At 37.9% G+C, this 21,660-nt stretch overlaps 1 protein-coding gene across 5 annotated transcripts in view; it reads left to right on the forward strand.

Moving 5' to 3' along the window:
• LOC115048679 (endophilin-B2) overlaps positions 1-21,660 on the forward strand; it is a 30,226-nt gene that overhangs the window by 1,122 nt on the left and 7,444 nt on the right. For 2 of the 5 annotated variants that reach the window (XM_029510356.1, XM_029510355.1), the window contains exons 3-10: positions 6,743-6,871; positions 10,287-10,420; positions 11,892-11,984; positions 12,093-12,104; positions 14,036-14,098; positions 15,544-15,567; positions 17,348-17,437; positions 17,867-17,967. In XM_029510356.1, coding sequence (XP_029366216.1) covers positions 6,743-6,871; positions 10,287-10,420; positions 11,892-11,984; positions 12,093-12,104; positions 14,036-14,098; positions 15,544-15,567; positions 17,348-17,437; positions 17,867-17,967 — 646 coding nt within the window. Of the gene's footprint in view, positions 1-6,742; positions 6,872-10,286; positions 10,421-11,891; positions 11,985-12,092; positions 12,105-14,035; positions 14,099-15,543; positions 15,568-17,347; positions 17,438-17,866; positions 17,968-18,781; positions 18,800-21,660 lie in introns of all 5 variants that reach the window. The other 3 variants (XM_029510358.1, XM_029510357.1, XM_029510359.1) reach the window with 3 other exon arrangements.

Genomic DNA, 21,660 nt, shown 5'->3' on the forward strand with positions numbered 1-21,660 from the left:
AATTTCTATTCATGAAATTTCTTTAAAGTGAATTTTTGCATTCATTTTTGCCACTAGGGCCATTGTTAGATAATTAGACAACACAATTGCCAAAATACAATCTTGATAGGATCACATTGGTGCCATTGCTAGTTTTGACCCATAAAATAGATGTAGTGTGTGTACTGTTACTTTTGACCTTGTTGGAAGAGTAGCTCACAACTGAACTTTACTTTGTCATGTCTCATGGTAAATAGGTTGCATTCAGGTATGATTTTTTTTATTTTTTTTATTTTTTATTTTTTTTGCCGCCTTGTTGTAAACATTTTAATGATTCACCTGGTTAAAAAAAGTTATTTGTTTAGATTCAACAAATTAAGGTGTTTACTCCGTGTAAATTTCCTTATCTGTAAACACCTATTCTTTTTATTTTTTATTTTTTTAAATGGCCTGAGTACACTTAAACTATCACCTGCTGAACACTGTTGTTATACAAGCAGTTGGCCCCTGCATGCGTCTGCCAGGACCTCATCTTCATTCCATTTGAAAAGTTTGAGTCAAAGTTTGAATGTTAAATTCCATCAACATATTGTAACCGATTACAGATATTTTAAACATGCGTGCCCTGTGGAGTTTTCTTGTTAACATTCTGTGTTACAAAAATGCAGTAACTGAATCCTTGAATTCAGAAAAATGTGCTGAATGTACAGAGGTGCCAAAAAGAAATCAGACCTCTTGACGTTTGGCCCGTTTGTTGTAGATTTTATTTTAAATGGAAATTAAATATTTCACTTTGGATGAGGGTGTCGTACACCTTGGACAGATCACCATATAGAGACCAACAACCATTCATGCTCAGTCACACTTACAAGCAGTATAGAGTCTCCAGATAAAATAAGGCAGAGGGAGAACAGAGAGAGTCTGCATGTGTTGTATGATAAGTTATATCCTTAGGTATCAGGTATTTTTCAGTCAGTTGTTCTTTGACAAACAGTAGTCATTACATTTCCATGCACAATATTCTCTAGTTTTTCATCATATTCTGAAAAGGACAATATTCTTTCCAAACTGTATATATGGCTGATGAAAATTAATAGTATTTTTTCTATAATAAATATAAAATTTTGCACTTCTATAAAAGCCTGAGACAAATATTTTTAATCAACAGTATGTCCAAAGTCTGCCCTTGAAACAATTTATGAATAATAACTTTATTTGATTTCTTTATTAATACCTTATTTAACAATTACAAACAAGTTGGCAAGCAATTTAAGAACATTGATAGTCAGAGGCAGGAGACAATTAAAGTACAGTTACTGTCTGATGAAGTTGAATCTAGGACACCTGGACTTAGTTGTAGATTCTTAAAGATTTTTCTTTAAATGCTCATCTGGTTTTGGGTTGAGGGGGTAGTAGCCTCAGAAGGGAACCCCAGACACTCTTCACCCTGGCCACTTCCACCAGCTTCTCTGGATCTTGAGGCTTTCCCATGTCAGCCAAGATTTGCAAACTCTGCAGCAGGTCTTGGGTCTGCCCTGGGGTCTCCTGCAAGATGGGTGTGCTCGGCAGCATCCTGGCCAATTGTCCAAACCACCTCAGGTAACTCCCTCTTAATTCCCCCCTTTTTTTTTTTTTAAAGGGGGCAGCCAGTCCACACACACTGTCCCTGGTGTCCAACCAATGTTGCAGAGGGTTGTCACCCAAGAAAGCCTATACAACATCCAGAGTTTTGAGAAACTTAGAGCAGACCTCATTTATCCTTTAAATGCTGGTACCGTGGAGCTATTTGACAGCTGCAGCAACCTCAGCCCCAGTGACGAGAGCCCACGTCCAAGACACAGAGTTCTTTCCTTTTCCAAATACATGTTGGTGTACTGCATGACTCAGGCCACCTGGCACTTCAGTTGAGGTCAGCACCTCCCCATTCACCCTGTGGATAGTGTGGGCACAGATTTTCTTCCCGTCTGAATTAAGTTCTTCCTCCATGGTCTTACTGAACTCTTACTGAACTCTGCTCTGTAGTGCTCATCCCCTACCTCCACCACCAGCTTCAGTGAGTACCGCCATGACAATCACTGGCAGTCTGGCGATCAATGGTTCAAAAATCTTCTTTGACAATGGCAGCGCTCAGATTCCATGCCACCTGCCACCCCCAGGGTGCAGTCAGTCTCTGCTGAAGGTAGCAATTGGAGACCATCCATAGTTGGTGGAGGCCTCCTGCTCTGTTGAGGGATGGTTGCTCAACTTTTTAGGTTTCTGTTGTAGTGTGTTGCTAGGTTTGAAGAACACAAAGTTAATGCTTGCTGATAATCCTCCTGAGTTTCACTGATACTCCAAGCATATAAAGGATAACATGGTTCTAAGAATATTAAGTGACTCGACTATCGATTATATGCCAATTAAAAAAAATTTCTTGACGAAATTAACTCTCAATGAATTGACCATTCTGTAAACCCAACGTACAACTCATGCAAGAACACACAAATATTATTCACTCAAAATGGAGTGCAGTGTGGGATCATTTCAAGCTAATAAATGATGACAGAGAATCCATATTTACACATTGTGGTTCTACGTTTGAGTAGATTTATATAAGTTACCACCAAAAAAAAAAAAACCCTCATATTTATCCGCACTCTAAGTAGTGAGTGCTTCAGCCTCACAAGCTGCAATCACCACAGTGTTAGGGAAGCAGGTTTATGATTTTAGGAAAGTAGATGGCATTACATTTCAGGAATCAATACAAGTGAGCCAGTATGCAATTTAAATCCATTTTAAAACATGTTATATTTTCTTTGTAATTTCATTTTCAACTTCTTATCTGTTCGGGTCAGTGGGGGGTGCGGGAGACTATCCCCGCTGGCATCTATTGTGAGGTGGAATTCACCCTGGACAGGGTGTCCTTACAGAGACGAACAACCATTCACACTCAAAGTCACACCCACCAATATTTTATGGTCAACAATCTACCAAGACGTGCATGCCTTGGGATTATAGGAAGAACCCACCTAGAAACAAGGAGAACATCCAAACTTCACGCAGAAAGCCCCCAGACCTGGGAATCGAACCCATAGCTATGTTTCTGCTTCAGGACCAAGCTTTCGTTTTCTATGTATACCACAAAAACGGATATTGTCTGTAGCTACTGTATCCAAAATGATGATAAATCATTGATTTAAGAAAAATTTTTGGGGGGGTTTTTTTGTTGTTTTTTTTTTTTTTTTTTTGCATTTTGGGACTCTGACTAATCAGAACTAATGAAGCATTTTAGATGAGAGGTCATCTTCACAAATCTATAATTAAGTCCAGTTGCCCTTGGTTAAACTTTCTCAGGAAAATATGACCTGGATGACTGAGAATCTACACAGATTTCCAACAGATACAAGAGGGAAGACAAACTATATAAGTAAGGACAACTACAGGAAGCAGGTGCTGTATAAATATGATCACATAAAAAAACAAAGGAAAAGCAAAATATTTTTTCTAACACAAAAGCAAATTTAAAAAATATTTTGAAGCAGAGATTCAAAAGCAGTCAGATCAATGGGACCACACAGCATAAGTTTGGTCACCTTCTTGCCTCAAGGATAATCAGAAGTGATTGAATTGAGATCTATTTGAAAACAGCTGATTAGGGGAAGCACCTATTTCAGTGACATCTTCTGTAAAAACAAACGACAAATACCAGAGAAACATTGATGGGAACTTTCAGTTCATGGCAAAATCTACAACACAATATAGGGTCTGATTAATTCTGTGGCATTTACACATTTTCTGAAAATATCTTTGACTGTGCACTGTTGTTACTTTTTAGTTGTTGCCCCCCCCCAAAAAAAAAATAAAATAAAAAAAAAATCGAATTTTCCCTATTTGGGGTTGCCCCAGCAAGTCAGCTCTGTGACTTGGATGATTGATTTGGCTACAGTTTTTACGCCGGATAGCACACTCAACCCCCACCATTTATCTGGGCTAGGGACTGGCACAAGTCTACCACTGGTTTGCCTTGTGGCTGGCATTTGAACCTGGGATCTATGCATGCAAAGCACGTGCTCTACCACTGAGCCATTTCCCTGGGTGAAAATTTTGCTTTATAGTACTAGTCACAAACTCCACAGAAATCCATTAATGTTTCAGCTCCTGAATGCAACCTCGAAGAAAAATAAAGGCAAATGAAATTTATCTTTGAAGGATGAAACATACCCAAAGGTATGGTCCTGGATTAGTAAAACAATAACTTTTACACAATGTAGTATAATTAGCGTTACTTATAGGTTTATATGGGATAACAAACTGGAGAGTGGGGAGTGCTAACGTCTTACTTTTTGATTCCTCATGCTACAGTTGATCACACTGGTAAGTATCCTGTCTCCCGAGTCTGGTCTTCTCCTTTGGAAACCTTTCATGTCATAGAATTTGTCGTAGAAAATAAGTCATTGATTAAAATTAAAATGATAAATTATCGTGCAAGATTAAAGCTGCTTGTTCAACACATTTTTTTAAGGATTATTTTTGGGTTGATATCCCTCAGTAGGATGTAACCAACCCTTAAAAAAACCATATCTTGGCTCTCAGCTGAATGTGAGATGACGACGTATAATAAAATGGGTTAATGATAGCTTATGCTAAACTAGTACCTTTTTAATTAAACCTCTTTTACGGGCCCTGACAGTTTAATATTTCTTATTATGGAACAGACTTGTCATTCTTTCTTGTCTTGCTATGAAACTGTATGGCGATGAGGAAACTTGAGGTTTTAAAGTAAAATTAGTATTGTGCCCTGGTAGAGGACATGTCATTAAGGCTTAGTCCTTACCGAAGCAGCCTTAGTTAAAGAGACAGGAAATTTATGGGTTGAGCTCAGTCACTGAACAAAGCAAAGAGAGGTGGTGACAGCAGAATCTTTATGAGAAGCTCACCTTAAAGATCATGTCTCTAAGACAATATAGACTTCTGTTTAAAAACAGCGATTGGAATTAACATAGATAAAGAGGAGACAACATACAAGAATATCAAAATAAACAATTCATATCATACAGTGTAATCCATTCACTTTCCCATCAATTAAAGCAATTAGTTGTCTTGCTGTCTCTGAATAGCATTTGTAGCTGTTTACTTACAAGTCTAGAAGTGAGTTCAGCATTACATGTCAAATCATTTTCTCACAAGTACAGTGTACACTGTTGGCCGGTTGAGTCTTTTTTTTAACTGAGCAATAACTTATGAAAAAAAAAAAAACAAAACACAAACTTAAATCATCAAATAACACAAACAATGTCAGTAAGGATGCTCTGATCATTCGTCTTCACCATTACATGAGGAAAAATTACTACTGTGTAGAAATATAATTGCCACAAAAAATCTTTTGTAGTTTATGCTTGGTGACCATCAGATTAAAGTCACAGATTTTCTAAAAGGAAACGGGCAGGATTTTCCCACACTGAAGTATGGTCAAGTATAGACAAGCAGTCAACAAAATGGAGAATAACCTAATTATGTCTTATGTGACTTTATTGACAGTCATTTGCTTCATGAAGCATGTTGATGGCAAGCCTTTTTTGAAGTCCATAGGCAGCAATCCACAAGAAATAAGTACCACGGTTATGACTATGAATCAGTCAGTGACAGTGAAGCCCTTGTTAGCAATTGACAAAATAAAAATAACTGAACAAATGGAATAAATGAAAAACAAAATAAGAGAATGCTTTAAAGGGAGTAAAATATTTAGGCAACAAGAAACCTTTGAAATTTAAAAAAATATTAAATGTTAAAACATTTTGAGAGATCAGTGACACGTGCTACATAGACCAGACATAGACCAGAAAAATCTTTCTGGTATAGATTGCATGGACTAGGTGGCTGGCTGGGTTATTATATGCAGGATGGAGCTAACAAATTTGGTCTGGGAGTTCCATTACTTGCATTTAACTATGTTTTACTCTGTTTAATGCAGCTTTAATTTTACACCATAAAAATTAGGAAATAGTGGACTTCCTGTATGAGTTTCTCTGTAGATAAAATTTCATATAGAAAACAAACTACTTGGTGAAAATGCAGAAGAGTATAATTAGGCTCAACAGCACTGCAACTGCTGCTTTTAAGTAAATGTCTAAATAATTTAAAACAAAGTGATGCAGTGGCTTTAAAGAGAAATTAAACTTTTTGTGCTTCCAAAAATCCAAAAACTAAGCCTTCAGACCCTCAGTTCACTTGTTTGTAGAAGCAGCTGTGGTATACCTTCGTGTCTCCCTGTCGCTGCTACTGAGAAACCTGGGTGTATGTCGGACATGATGTTTAAAATTCTGCCCAAGGAATTCTGCAGACGACTTCTGGTTTCTGTGATCACTGGATTGTTGGTTCTCTCCCTGACCACGGTTCTTCTTGTGTGGTTACATAGCTTGTCTGGACTCAGAGTCTTGAGGAGTCCTGGTTCCAGGTTCCAGTATTAACTCTGGCCACTGTTCTTCTTCTTGGAATACTTAAATACATTGCCATAGTCTTCTGTGTTCAAATTTGTTTCAATCCCAAAGGTGCTAAATAGCATGTATGATTTTCTCCATGTAAAACATAAAATATGTAATTGAAACAATATCGCTGAACAATTATTTATGGAATTAAAATTGTTTATTTTATTATATAACTGCTATATTTAATGCACATGATTTTTTTTTTTTTTTTGTGTTTTTATGTAATTTGTAAGGAGTAAAAGAAGCAAATGTTTCTTCACCATCTGGGCTGAAAATGTAACTCTTGACTTTCTATGCAGGTTCCAGAATTGAGGAGTTTCTCTATGAAAAGTTGGACAGAAAAGCACCAGCCAGAGATACTAATGCAGAGCTGCTGGGCCAATATATGCAGGAGGCAGCTAACGAGTTTGGTCCGAACGCTCCATATGGTGAGATTTCAAGCAGTTCAATGCAAGTTTGTATACATTATAGGGATGCAACGGTACAATTTTCCCAAGTATAATATACAAGTTTGGTATGCATCACGGTCTTTGGGCCACAGTAACAGTATGGTTTCAATAGCTTAAAATAAAACTACACACTGGAAAAGGCAATATATTGCATGTAAAAATGATAAAAAAAACACTTTATTCTAAAAATTTAACACCCTTCCACAAAAAAACTGAGCAGTATCCAATAAAAAATAAACAGCTGCTACAAACCGAAAATCAGAGAGTAGCACAGATATAGTGAAACCACAAAATGAGCACTTATCTTACTTGCTCGTGATTTAAAAATAGGCAATATCAAAGGGGTAGTATCTTTAAAAAAAAAAAAAAAGAAATTAACCCACTCATAGAAACTGAAATCAAATATGAGAGAGAGAGAGAAGCCTAGGCCTATAGCAGCATAGCTAAAGAGTTGAGGACTTTAACTTTTTAACTATAAGCTCTGTCATACAGGAAAGTTTTAAGCCTGGTCTTGAAAATTACTAAAGAGTCCGCCCCCCCGAACCGATGTTGGAAGTTGGCTCCATAGAAGAGGAGCCTGATAACTGAACGATCTTCCTCCACTCTATGAACCACAAGTAAACCTCCATCCAGAGAGCGGAGTGGCCTGCTAGGACAGTAAGGAACTATGAGCTCTCTGAGATATGATGGAGCTTGGCCATTAAGAGCTTTATACGTTAAAAGAAGGATTTTGAATTCTACTCTATATTTTACTGGCAGCCAATGAAGAGCAGCTAACACAGGAGAGATATGATCTCTTTTCCTAGTTCTTGTTAATATTCGTGCAGCAGCGTTCTGAATTGACTGAAGGCCTTTTAGAGATTTGTTTGGACATCCAGATAGTAATGAGTTACAGTAGTCCAGCCTAGAAGTTACAAATGCATGGACTAGTTTTTCTGCATGCTCATGAGAGAAGATGTTTCTGATTTTCCTAATGTTTCTCAGGTGGAAGAAAGCTGCCCTACTAACTTGTTTTATGTGAGGGACAAAGGACATGTCCTGGTCAGAAATTACTCCAAGGTTTCTTATAGTGGAGCTGGAAGCCAAAGTAATGCCGTCCAGACTGATGAGATGATTAGATAGTATTTTTCGGAGGTGCTTAGAACCGAGTACAATAACTTCTGTTTTGTCAGAGTTGAGAAGTAAAAAATTTCCAGTCATCCAGACTTTTATTTCTTCAAGACATGCCTGCTACTTAACTGCTACAAATACAATCAAAAAATGTGAACATGATACAAAGTTCAGCATCAGTTCAAAATATTTAAACTGCAAAGCAATGCTTGCACACCGTGCTTTGTTTGTTGACCATTTTTCCGTTGTCATAGTGGACACTAAATCCAAAATGGTCTGTTTTAATAGGTGATTGCTGTTTAAATCAGGAATGCCAACTCAAGGTTAAGTGATAACACAAGCTGTACGTGATACCATATTTTTATGAAAGATTTAAGCAGCTTGTTCTACAGTTTTTTTTTATGCTTAGAGACTCATCAGTTTGATTTCATTGGTCAGACTTCACAACCAACAGTGCACCCCCTCCTCCCAATAAACATTGTGCAGTTCAATTGGCAGTTCTTTGTTTGTTTTACATAATTATTTATACTGTGCTTTTATTCTCTTTTACATGTCTGCTGTAATGTGCTAATAAAGGGGTAACTTACGGTTGATCCCCTCCAGTAGGATGTAGCCAACCCTGATATATGTGAATTACAGTTGTGTTGAAAATAATAGCAGTCCCACATCACTAGCAAGATAAATCGCTGTTTTTGTTAGAATTTCAACTTCTACACTGCAAGTACAGGTGGCCCTTATTTAACGATCAAGGCAACTGACCCTGCATATGCGGGCTGTGCATTTGTCCTTGAAAAACAGAGTAAAATGGGTCGTTCAAGACACTGTTCAGAAGAAGAGCATTCTTTGATTAAGAAATTAATAAAAGAAGGGAAAACCTGTAAAGAAGTGCAAAAAAGGCTGTACAGCTAAAATGATATCAAATGCTTTAAAATGGCAGCCAAAACAAGAAGGCAAGGAAGACAAGTAAAAACGACTATCCGAATGGATTGGAGAATAACCAAAATGGCAAAGGCTACGCCAATGATCAGCTCCAGGAGGATCAAAGAAGATCTAAGATTGCTTGTGAGTACTGTGATAATCAGACAACGTCTATGTGAAGCCAAGCTACCAGCAAGAAGCCCCTGCAAAGTCCCATTGTTAGAAAAAGACATGTGCTGAAGAGGTTAGAATTTGCCAAAGAACACATTGACTGGCCTAAAAAGAAATGGCATAATATTTTGTGGACTGATGAGAGTAAGATTGGTCTTTTTGTGTCTAAGGGCCACAGACAGTTTGTCAGACGTCCTGAAAACACTGAATTCAAGCCACAGTACACAGTGAAGACGGTGAAGCATGGTGGTGCAAGCATCATGATATGGGGATATTTCTCCAACTATGGTGTTGGTCCTATTTATCGCATACCAGGGATCATGGATCAGTTTGAGTACATCAGAACACTGGAAGAAGTCATGTTGCTGTATGCTGAAGAGGACATGCCCTTGAAATGGGTGTTTCAACAAGACGATGACCCCAAACACACCAGCAAGCGAGCAAAATCATGGTTCCAAACAAACAGAATTCAAGTAATGGAGTGGCCAGCACGATCCCCGGACCTTAATCCCATCGAAAACTTGTGGGTTGACATAAAAAGTGCTGTTCATGAGGCTAAACCAAGAAATGCAGAGGAATTGTGGAACATAGTACAATTGTCCTGGGCTTCAATACCTGTTGACCGGTGCCAGAAGTTGGTCGACTCCATGTACCACAGATGTGAAGCAGTCATCAGAAACCGTGGTTATGCAACTAAATATTAGGTTATGATTCTCAGGAAAGTTGAACCTTCAAGTATTTGTTTTAGTTTATACAGTAAATTTTTGAGTTTGTAAAGAAAGATGTCAACATTTATGTCAACATTATATTTCTTGACTTTTTTTTTTTTTTTTTTCAAATCCAATTACTTTTTCCAATTTTCTTGCTTTGATATAGAATGTGCAGTGTCCCCAGTGCATTTGTGTTCATTAAAATACAATTTATTTGATGAATTTTTACATTTACTCACCTTTTTAAAGACACTGCTATTATTATGAACGTAACTGTGTATATATATATTGGGTTGTTGTCATTGTTTTTTTTTTTTTCCCTCCCCCCCCACAATTATGACTCTTGTGCATTGTCTTATTATCTTTTGGAAGAAGCCTGTGTCATTTTCAGTCAAAAAACAACCAAAAATCTGTTTTAATTTTGTGCATGCATGCGCCAATCTAATATTTGATTGGATCTAATCAGTTTTAATCTGTTTTTGCAGGGAGCACTTTGATCAAAGTGGGTGAATGTGAAAGGAGATTAGGAGCGGCAGAGAGGGAGTTCCTCCAGACGTCAGCTATCAGCTTCTTGACACCCCTCAGGAACTTCTTGGAGGGAGACTGGAAAACCATTTCAGTGAGTTCAACTAGTACACCAGCATTTTAGGGTTGTCATCCTCATAGAAAACAAACTTTCCCCTTCATTTCACATCTTCTGGATCATTCCAAAGAATTTGTCTTCACATCGTTTCATTTAGTAATCAACACTGGATCATGACTACAGTTACAGAGATAGATTTGGGCCAGAGAAAGCTAGGTCATTCTGCCCGTTCAAATCACGTTGTGAAGATTTTAAAAGGCTTTAAAAAAGTCATGTCACACCACTTACATTGTCTTACATTATCATCCACACACCGTTAAGACCTTTGTCTCTGGTTAGTGAAATTGTAATTCGAACAAGGTCAAGCCACTCAAGCCCGCACTGTTTAAGCAGTATATCCAAGACAGTATTTCACAAACATAGGAGGTCAGAGGGTTAGGGAATAACAGCAAGAGTTTAGACCTTATTGTGGAGTGCAGAGTGACAGAATACAACAGCATTTAACATGCCAAACATGTCCTCTCCATTTATTGATGACCCTGTGGCAGAAGATGCTCATATAATCCAGAGAGTGTTTAGACTACCACCCCCAAGGCTCTTCAGAGACAGAAGGAACCCTCTTGCATTCCCAGATGAGTATCTGCGGAAGAGATATTGGTTCAGCAGGCCTAGCATAGTCTACCAGCAGACTATGGGTAGGTGGAGCTACATGTGGAGGGAACTTGGTGGAAAATACCTGCAACATACTGGTCTCGAGCACCTTGGGAAATTAATCGTTAAGACGTACGCCCCTCAAGCTCAATCTGTGGCTGTCCCCTGTTGGAGCTGAATACTACTTGTTATGCTGATGTTAGTTCTTCTGTTGGAATGCCTCCATCGGTAGCAGTGGCCTGTTGTGGTGGTTGTTTTTTTGATGGCTTAAAATTGAATAAAAATATGCAGAAATACTCATATTTCATTACTGGCTGTTTTTAGATTTTGTCTTATCCTGATGCCATGTTCTTTTTTGGCCTCTGAGTTTGCTCCTGTGGCTTTAGTCAAGGGTCACTAGGTAAGTTGGGTTCCGAAGCCCACACAACTCATGGAATAGCACAAATTAAAAACCTTAATTGTATTGTAAATATGCTGGTTACAAGCCATCATATACCTGTATTTTAAAAAATACATTACACTGCTGATAATATTTCCACTCTCAGTGTAGTGATCTGAATGTTCATTCAAGTTTACTTATGCAGAAAATGCCATATAAATGCATAGAAAGTGCTTTATGGAATACAAAAGAGCATAGAGTTGTAATTGATATTACAAAGTACAGTACACATGCAGTATAAACTGGCACAACATTTGCATGTATCTCACTCAGATGTCTTGCACCGCAATGGTTTTTGGCATTAAAAAAAAACACTGCCCATGTGTCTCTTTTTGTATATGAAAACGTCCCATAAAACAGATTATAAATAAAGAACCTTTAATGGTAGTCTTGATAATGACATTTTGTGTACTTCAGAAAGAGCGACGCCTTCTGGAGAATCTTCGCCTCGACCTGGATGCCTCTAAAGCTCGTCTGAAGAAGGCCAAGGTGGCTGAGGCAAAAGCTGCGGTGAGCATTTTATTGCCTCCATCCCTTGACGTCTCCATATTGATAATAAAGAGATCAAACCTTTAGTGGTGCTGACTAACCGTTTTTTTGTATCTGCAACCTTTTCAGTGTGAGGGTGAAGTAAGTATTGCACATTTTTAAAGACTTTCAGTTTGGTGCACACATCGTCTTTTTCTACGCTATCACTTGTTTTGAATTTATTTTCTGTTCCTATCATTTACTGGTAAATTATTGGAAGAAAAACATTAAAAACATAACTGATAATGACTGGAAGAAAAACATGTTTGACCTGAAACTGACTCTTTGCAGAGAGAGTTTGAAAGAGCATTATGGGAAATTAACACTAATGACTGACTGGCTTTGTCCACTGGTAATTATTTATTCAAAAAATGAGGGAACCTGGATTAATTTAACCATGTGAGCAATTTACATAACATCTGAATGCTCATTAGAATTTAGATAAAACTAATTCTATATGATGAACTCTCTGCTGAAGGATTCATGTTCAAATCACTGTTCTCTCTTTACAATGATTGATTTATTCATGAATGTCTTTTACATTGAGAATTGACTTCATGACAATATTTGTTGCACTCCATCACCTAACATGCATGGTTCACCAGAGCATTTATAAAGTGGACCTGTAAATTAAACAGGTTAATTGAACAGTTTTATAGTTTGATGTTGTAATGCAGGGCTCAGAGATCTGATTTTACCTGAAGTCACCCCACCAGACAGTCAGGAGAAATCTGGTGCTGGACCTCAGTCGGTTCTGATAATCTGATAATAATAGCACTTTACCGATATGGTTTTAAACCCTCTGAATTGCCTGTGGCGTCATCTGGATTGCCACAATTAAATTGAGATGATCACAATTTAATGTATGCCCCAAAGCTAATGACTTATTTTTCACAGGATGCTTTGAAGGCTAACATTGATTTATTGATAAAATCAGAATCAGAAGTTAAAATCACACCTTCAGTTCTGGCTGGGAAAGAGACAACCTTTGTGGACCTTGTCTCACCAATTTCTCTCATCCAGATTTGCTTATCCTTCTGCTTTTGTTTTTCTCACATTACATCTTTTACTCATAAGCAGACAATAATCTCCTGTTGTTTGTACATGGTTCCTTGTGATATCATGTAAGGAAGTGCATTGCTCCCTGAAGTTCACACAGGATTTGGGGTTGTTATTTTGTTGTTGTTGTTTTGTTTTTGTTTGTTTTACATTGAAAGTTCTCAGCGTGTGGCATGACCCCTAATTGAAGGGGAGGACTTTATTTGTGGGCCAGTAGATCAATCAGTAGATCAATCAATAGATCAATATAAACAGCTCCTACCCAGTTGTCAGCCAGTAATGACATCAATTTCTGTTGTTTCTGGAAAATTTACACAAATCCTCAAAGAATCCCACAAGGAGACAAACCACAATCATTTTATTTCTTTTGTTTCAATGTCTTTGAAAATCACCACCAGCTGATTTACGACCCAAGATCTTGTACTTGAACCTGACATCTGTCATTCAGGAGAAAGAGCAGGCTGGCTTTTCCCCCAAAGTTGCCTGAATTGAAAATGTACCTTCATCATTTCACATGATCTAGGAGTGAATGAAGGTTTAGAACCCCTGATTTTCCTGAAGCTTTTTTTTTTCTTTCACTGTTTCACTGAGTTTTATCAGTGCAATGTTGACAGCCATTATGCATGTTAGCATGTGCATGGTGATCGACTGCTGACAGCCCCAGATGATTAGTCAGGTCCATGAATAAGACAAATGAGTCATGGGTTTTACAGGTGTTGGAAAGGATGTTTACACACAGCTGTGTTGTATCAGCTCTCTGCACCTTTTATTAAATCAGGTGAGACATATCTAACATGAAAGTGCAGACATCTGTAGATATTTGCCACTTCAGCATTTTCTTCTGTATAATGTCTCCAAATCTTTTGAATTCTTTTCTGCTCTCTGGTTGTTTTGTTTGCACTTCCTACATGTTTGCTTATGTGTGGTTGCCATATAAAGCGGATCATTGTTGAACAACTTTACTGTTTCTGTAGATGGCACCAGATTTTCAGGAAACCAGACCTCGCAACTATGTGCTTTCCGCCAGTGCCTCTGCGGTAAGGTGACAGTCATTTGTAATCATTTTAAAGAAATCAGAAATCAAAGAAATTTAAATGAGTTTATATATATATATATATATATTGATAGTGTGTGTTAATTTACAGAACTTGGATTTTGAATATAGGGATGTTCATGAATAATGACAGAGAGGCAAAGTTTGCAAGTTGTGGTTGTATGTTTAAGTACACCTCAAAAGGTTTGCATCAGCCTCACAACCTACAATCCACACAATATTTCGGAGATGGGTTTAGATAATTGAAAAGTGGAGGTCATTATGTTTCGAGAGCAAATAAACTGAACAGATGAGCCAGTACACAATTTGTTTCCATTTCATAGTAGCTTACATTTTCTTCTTTTTATTTCATTTACCACCGCTTATCTATCAGGGTCTAGGGTGCTAGAGTCTATCCTAGCGGGCATCTCAGCCAAGGCAGGTTGTCTATTGTAGGGTCGACATAAAGAGACAAGCATTTTGAGACAAAAAAGCATTCAGATGCATAATCACACTCACACCTACACAAATCATCAATCAAACTACACAGGACTGTCTTGTGGACTGTCTTGAGGCAATGGAACACAACATAACAAACTTCACATAGAAAGGCCTCAGGACCAGGAATCAAACCCAGAGCATTCTGGCTGTGTATACTTTAATATTCTATATACAATTTAGTTTTTTGTATTGGGGAAAAATGCCATTATCTGTATGCTACCGTATCCCAAACGGGAATTGAGTAATTGATTAAGGAATATGAGATTTTTTTTGTTTGTTTGTTTACATCTTACTTACATCTGTAATTATTATTTTGAAATTATAAAATTCTCAGTCCACAGAGAAATGCGCAAAGCCTGTGTTAAAAAACTGAGCTTATAAATAAATAATGAATACGCTCTTAGGACTTCTATAAAGACAAAGCAGCTACTTCCTTCATCCATGCCATGTAAACAGTCAGTCAGAAGAGAGGCCGAAAGTATCACCTTCTTATTGACTCACACAGCTGTTTTTACTATCTCTCTAGAAAGGGGCATTAGAGAGGAGCAGCTGTTGGTGGTGGTGGGTTTTTTATATATTTGTATTTTTTTGTTATTATTATTATTATTATTATTATTATTAGTATTATTATTATTATTTTATTTATTTATTTATTTTACTGTTTGTTTTATCATGAAAAGAAACAGCTACTCTCTGATGGACAGAGATTACCTCAAACCATTCTTCTTCATTATTGACTAACACACTAATACCAGTATGTCAGCAGTCAGTTCATATTGTCCTGGCTGATTTATCTGAGTATTTAAAGACAATACAGATGCCTCCAAATGTCCGAGACCAGGTTCAGACTATGCTTTTCAAACATTTACAAAGATTAGGAGTGAGTTTTGGTACCAGAAGGAGAACTCCTTGTAACAAAGATTTTTCTCTTTATTTGTATCCTCTCAGCTGTGGAGTGAAGAAGTGGAAAAGGTGAGTGCAGCAATGTTTTGGTTCTGAACTTTGATTTAACCTTCAGCTTCAAATTAGCCTTTTTTTTTTTTTTGACTATGTCAAAAAGGAAGTGTTTTGATTTGGCACATTCACACATATATATATATACAGTTGTGTTCAAAATAATTGCAGTCTGTTTAAAAAATTGAGTAAAGCCCAAAATCCTTATAATGGTTTTTATTTCCATGCATTGGGGACACTGCACATTATATTCTAAATCAAAACATGAAGAAAAAAGCAGAAATTCTTTACTCACTTTACAGAAAATGAAGAAAAATGAACATTGGGCTGTTCAAAAAAATAGCAGTGTCTGCATTTTACTTTACAAACTCAAATATTTACTGTATAAACTGAAAAATATCCAGGATTCAGCATTCCTATGAATCACTAAACTAATATTTAGTTGTATAGCCACTGTTTCTGAGAACCGCTTCATATCTGTGTTGCATGGAGTCGACCAACTTCTGGCATCTGTGAACAGGTATTCCAGCCCAGGATGATTTGACAACGTTCCATAATTCCTATCGGATTAAGGTCCGGGGATTGGGCTGGCCACTCCTTGACTTTAATTTTGTTGGTCTGGAACCAAGAAGCTGCTCGCTTACTGGTGTGTTTGGGGTTGTTGTCTTGTTGAAACACCCATTTCAAGGGCATTTCCTCTTCAGCATAAGGCAACATGACCTCTTCAAGTATTTTGATGTATCCAAACTGATCCATGATCCCTGGTATGCGATAAATAGGCCCGACACCATAGTAAGAGAAGCATCCCCATTTCATGATGCTTGCACCACCATGCTTCACTGTCTTCAGAGTGTACTGTGGCTTGAATTCAGTGTTTGGGGGTCGTCTGACAAACTGTCTGTGGCCCTTAGACCCAAAGAGAACAATCTTACTCTCATCCGTCCACAAAATGTTTCTCCATTTCTCTTTTGGCCAGCCAATGTGTTCTTTGGCAAATTGTATCCTCTTCAGCACATGTCTTTTTTTTAACAGTGGGACTTTGCGGGGGCTTCTTGCTGATAGATTAGCTTCACACAGGCGTCTTCTAATTGTCACAGTACTCACAGGTAACTTCAGACTGTCTTTGATCATCCTGGAGCTGATCATTGGCTGAGTTTTCACCATTCTGGCTATTCTTCGATCCATTCGAATGGTAGTCTTCCGTTTTCTTCCACGTCTCTCTGGTTTTGCTTTCCATTTTAAAGCATTGGAGATCATTTTAGCCGAGCAGCCCATCATTTTCTGCACTTCTTTATACGTTTTCCCTTCATTAATCAACATTTTAATCAAAGTACGTTTTTCTTCTGAACAATGTCTGGAACGACCAATTTTTCTCAGGTTTTCAGAGAGAAATGCATGAGCAACATGTGCTGGCTTCATCCTTAAATAAGGGCCACCTGATTGACACCTGTTTTTTCACAGATTGAATGACTTCACTAATTGAACTCCACACTGCTATTTTTTTGAACACGCAACTTCAATTCATTATTCAATTACACAGACTGAGGAGCATACATATCATGAATGTTGGCTCTGTTGGTTTTCTATGACCCTACTACAGCAACTGGTAAATTATTTGCCATGCAGTAATATAATTTCTACCAAAAACAGGTTATTCATGTTGGACTGCTATTATTTTGAACACAAATGTGTATATATATATATATATGTTTTGTTTTTTTTTTTCTTTAACATATGTCTGTCAAATTGCATCATGTAGAAACACTGGCTTTTTCTTACATTGTTCCTCTTCTTTCAGGCTGAACAAGAGCTGCGAATGGCACAAACAGAGTTTGATCGGCAAGCAGAGGTCACACGGCTCCTTTTGGAAGGCATCAGTAGTACACATGTATGTCAGCAACAATTTTTTTTACTTTCAGCTCATATCACATTTCTTTCCACATCAACATTTAAAATTTTTTTTTTTTTTTTTTTTTTTTAAATAATCTCTCTTATTACCTTTTGTGTGTGAGTTGTTTCCATCCGTTCCACTAACTACTGTAGTTTATACAGTCCAGGCCAAAGGTTTGGCCACACTTTCCCATTCATTTAAAAAGAGATAGTGTGTCCAAACCTTTGGCCTGAACTGTATACCTTTGGGTTGTTTGAAAACTTCAGTCACACCTTACACCACACACTATATATGCATAATATACCTCGTCAACTTTTCCACCTGAATATAGTTGCAGAGAAAGGCCTTAGTTTGTATTGGTCTTATTCCTCAAAGAGATTTGCTTTAAAGACTAATTAGTTCTGTTATGTCGTTGCTTCCATCCAGGTGAATCACCTGCGCTGTCTGCATGAGTTTGTGGAAGCCCAGGCAACTTATTATAAGCAGTGTCACCTTCATATGCAAGAACTTCAGAAGGAGTTGGGCAGGTGAGACAGTAAAAGTCACTCTGTCAACTTTGTGCTGATTGTACTTTAATTAGAGCCAGAGCACTCAACAGTGGAGGAGCCCTGTTATATCTTCTCAAGACCTTGAAGATGAGAAGACATCAAAATCCTTTTCATCTGTCATACCTGCTGGGGGTGGAGATGCGGCAGGTTCTCAAGGCTTCTCCATAAAACAGGAAGACCTCAAAATTGCAGGATACATTGTCCAGTCGGCCCCAAATTTTGCACACATAAGAATAAGAGCCCTGAACACATGCATTGGTCAATATTGACTCAGAGCCCCACCAACTGGAAACAGGAAGTTAGTTTCATATTGCAAACATCTTTTTTATTTATTTATTTATTTATTTTTTATTTAAGGGTATTATCAAATAAGTGGTGATTGGTTAGTTACAGTTGCTGTTGGATCAACATGCATCTATTGAAAGTTGTGATAGTTGACAGAGCAGAAAATGTATTGCAGGGGCATCTGTTTCCAGAGTCAGTATACACACTCTTCAACAACTTACCACTGTGGCTGCATCTCATAGCATCATCCAACTTCTTGTTTCACATACACTATATTGCCGAAAGTATTCGCTCGCCTGTCTTGACTGGCATATGAATTTAAGTAACATCCCATTCTAAATTCACGGGGTTTAATAGGACGTTGGTCCACCCTTTGCAGCTATAACAACTTCAACTCCTCTGGCAAGGCTTTCCACAAGGTTTAGGATTGTGTTTATGGGAACTTATTTGACACTGATGTTGGAAGAGAAGGCCTGGCTCCCAGTTTCCACTCTAATTCATCCCAAAGGTCTTCTATCAGGTTGAGGTCAGGACTCATACAGACGCATACAGGACTTAACCCACTTTTCAGAATAATTACACAATACTGGAAAACTTGAACACTGTGGACAAACCTCAATATTACAATATAGACATGCATTCTCCACATTATATGCACCCAACCGGTCGAGGCAGATGGCCGCCCCCCCTGAGCCTGGTTTCTGCCTCTTAAAGGAAGTTTTTCCTTGCCACTGTTGCCAAGTGCTTGCTCATTGGGGGATCTGTTGGGTCTCTTTAAATAAATTTATAAAGAGTTTGGTCTAGACCTGCTCTATATGTAAAGTGCCTTGATGTAACTTTGTTATGATTTGGCACTATGCAAATAAATCTGATCTGATTTGATTTGATATGCTACCACATGACATAAAGTTGATGGATGTTCTTTGGTGCCACATGGTGGACATTCCCCCGAACATTGTGCGCAAGCGGCTTGCAAGCAAATGTCAGGGCTCTGTGCAGGCCAGTCAAGTTCATCCACACCAAACTCTCTCATCCATGTCTTTATGGACATGGAATTGTGCATGGAATTGTCCAAAATATCTTGGTAGGCCACCATACCATACCATACCATCTAGTAGGGTGGAATACCAAGAGATTTTTGACAATTCCATGCTCCCACATTTGTGGGAACAGTTTGGGGATGGCTTCTTCCTGTTCCAACATGACTGTGCACCAATGCACAAAGAAAGATCCATGAAGACATGGACGAGAGAGTTTGTTGTGGATGAATTTGACTGCCTTGCCCAGAGCCCTGACATTTGCTTGTGAGTGGCTTGCGCACAATGTTCTGGGGAATGTCCACTATGTGGCGCCAAAGAACATCTATCAGTTTTATGTCATGTGGTCGCATACAACGTGGAGAATACATCCTATAAGTATCATGTAAATCAAACTATCTGTGAGTAATAATGCTGACTTCCTTTGTCCAGTGGGTTGCACTCTGAACTATGACTTCTTCTTTAATTGTGACACATCCAAAATTGTCGCAGCAGGTATGACGAAAAAGATTCTAGGGTCTTCAGATGATACTGAGTGCATGAATTAAAATTGTTGGAGGGGTTTGTTTGCAAGGCATTGATTGAAATTTCAAGCTTTCCTGACAAGCTTCAAAATTTCCAAATTTCATTATACTTTTGGGGATGCTGAAGTCCCCAAATTAAGGAAAGACAGCAGAGGCAGTGGGAAGAACACAATTCCATAGAATTTGGAAGTAGAAGAAATGAGATGTGCAAGAAGGAACAGAGGACATGAAAGTCTGACATCATGACTCTGATTTGGGCACACAGGACTTAACCCACTTTTCAGAATAATTACACAATACTGGAAAACTTGAACACTGTGGACAAACCTCAATATTACAATATAGACATGCATTCTCCACATTATGTTACCACATGACATAAAGCTGATGGATGTTGGTGCCACATGGTGGACATTCCCCAGAACATTGTGCGCAAGCCACTCACAAGCAAATGTCAGGGCTCTGTGCAGGCCAGTCACGCTCATCCACAACAAACTCTCTCGTCCATGTCTTCATGGATCTTCCTTTGTGCACTGGTGCACAGTCTTGTTGGAACAGGAAGGAGCCATCCCCAAACTGTTCCCACAAATGTGGGAGCATGGATTTGGTATTCCACCCTACTTTATGGTATGGTGGCCTACCAAGATATTTTGGACAATTTATGCACAAAGGAAGGTGTTATTTTGCAGAAATGCAATGAAATAAGGCAAATGATCGAAAGGTAAAGGTGCGATTGGCAACTTGATAATTTTACGATTAGATTACGGTGTGAGTAGTATAGATTCTCATATATATTCAGATAAGTCATTTTAGAAATTTGTATCAATATGCTTTTGTTATAAACATTAAAACAATGTGGCAATGTCCTCAGAAGCAGCTTGTCTTACACTTTGTCTTTTCTGAACTATATTTGCTTTCTGATGCTTGAAATCATTGCATGATGTCCAATCAGGAACAGATATTATTTAGAAAAGTGTGATTAAGCTCAGGTTTAGTTTTTCTTGATGTTTTCTTTAGCTGGTGAGAGCTCAACGTGTGCAGGTGCAAATTCAGACATAATGTTCATTCATTTTGGGCATCTTAAGTCAGTTATTGATATTTTGGTGGAATCAGGTCTTCATTGGTACACATGAGGTTTAAAGAACCATGTCTGTCTCTGGCCCAACGTCACTCCACTGACAACAAGAGCAAACAAAGGAACAATATTATTCAAGTCAGACATGGCAAGCATTGAAGTTTTCATTTAAATCCTTGGAGTAATGTGAAGGCAGAAGAACAGATATGTTGATATATGTAACATCTTATTGTAGAAGAGCGTACATTAGTGTGTTTACCTCCACCAAATTACATGCAAATTATGTCAAGCTTCTACTAAATAACTGAAGCACTTGATTACTTCAGTAAAATTTCAGGGCAGTTATGTTTGTAAATTCTATCTGGTGTAAACTGGAGTGTCACTTTTTATGGCATGATGTGGCAATTTATAGCATTAGGAGGACTTAAAAAGCATTGGAATGATCCAGTTGTATAAATTTAATTTAATTTTTTGAAGAATTTGTACATTGAATAAAAACTGTTGCAAACAACATTAATACTTTTAGACCACTGATATGAGATGTAATTATTCATTTCCACACCTTCTGGAATATTTTACACCTAGCACTCCTACACAAATGCCTGACAGCAGTCACATAGACCTAAAATTATGCTGAATCTCCAGTCTTGTTTTTTTCCTTAGAATAATTTTCTCATAATATACTTGGCTTCCTGTGGTGCACTGAACCTTTGGAATAAAATGGAATGCTTTGTCACTGTATGTCAACATA

This window comes from Echeneis naucrates, chromosome 9 (assembly GCF_900963305.1).
Source record: "Echeneis naucrates chromosome 9, fEcheNa1.1, whole genome shotgun sequence".
Classification (NCBI taxonomy): Eukaryota; Metazoa; Chordata; class Actinopteri; order Carangiformes; family Echeneidae; genus Echeneis; species Echeneis naucrates.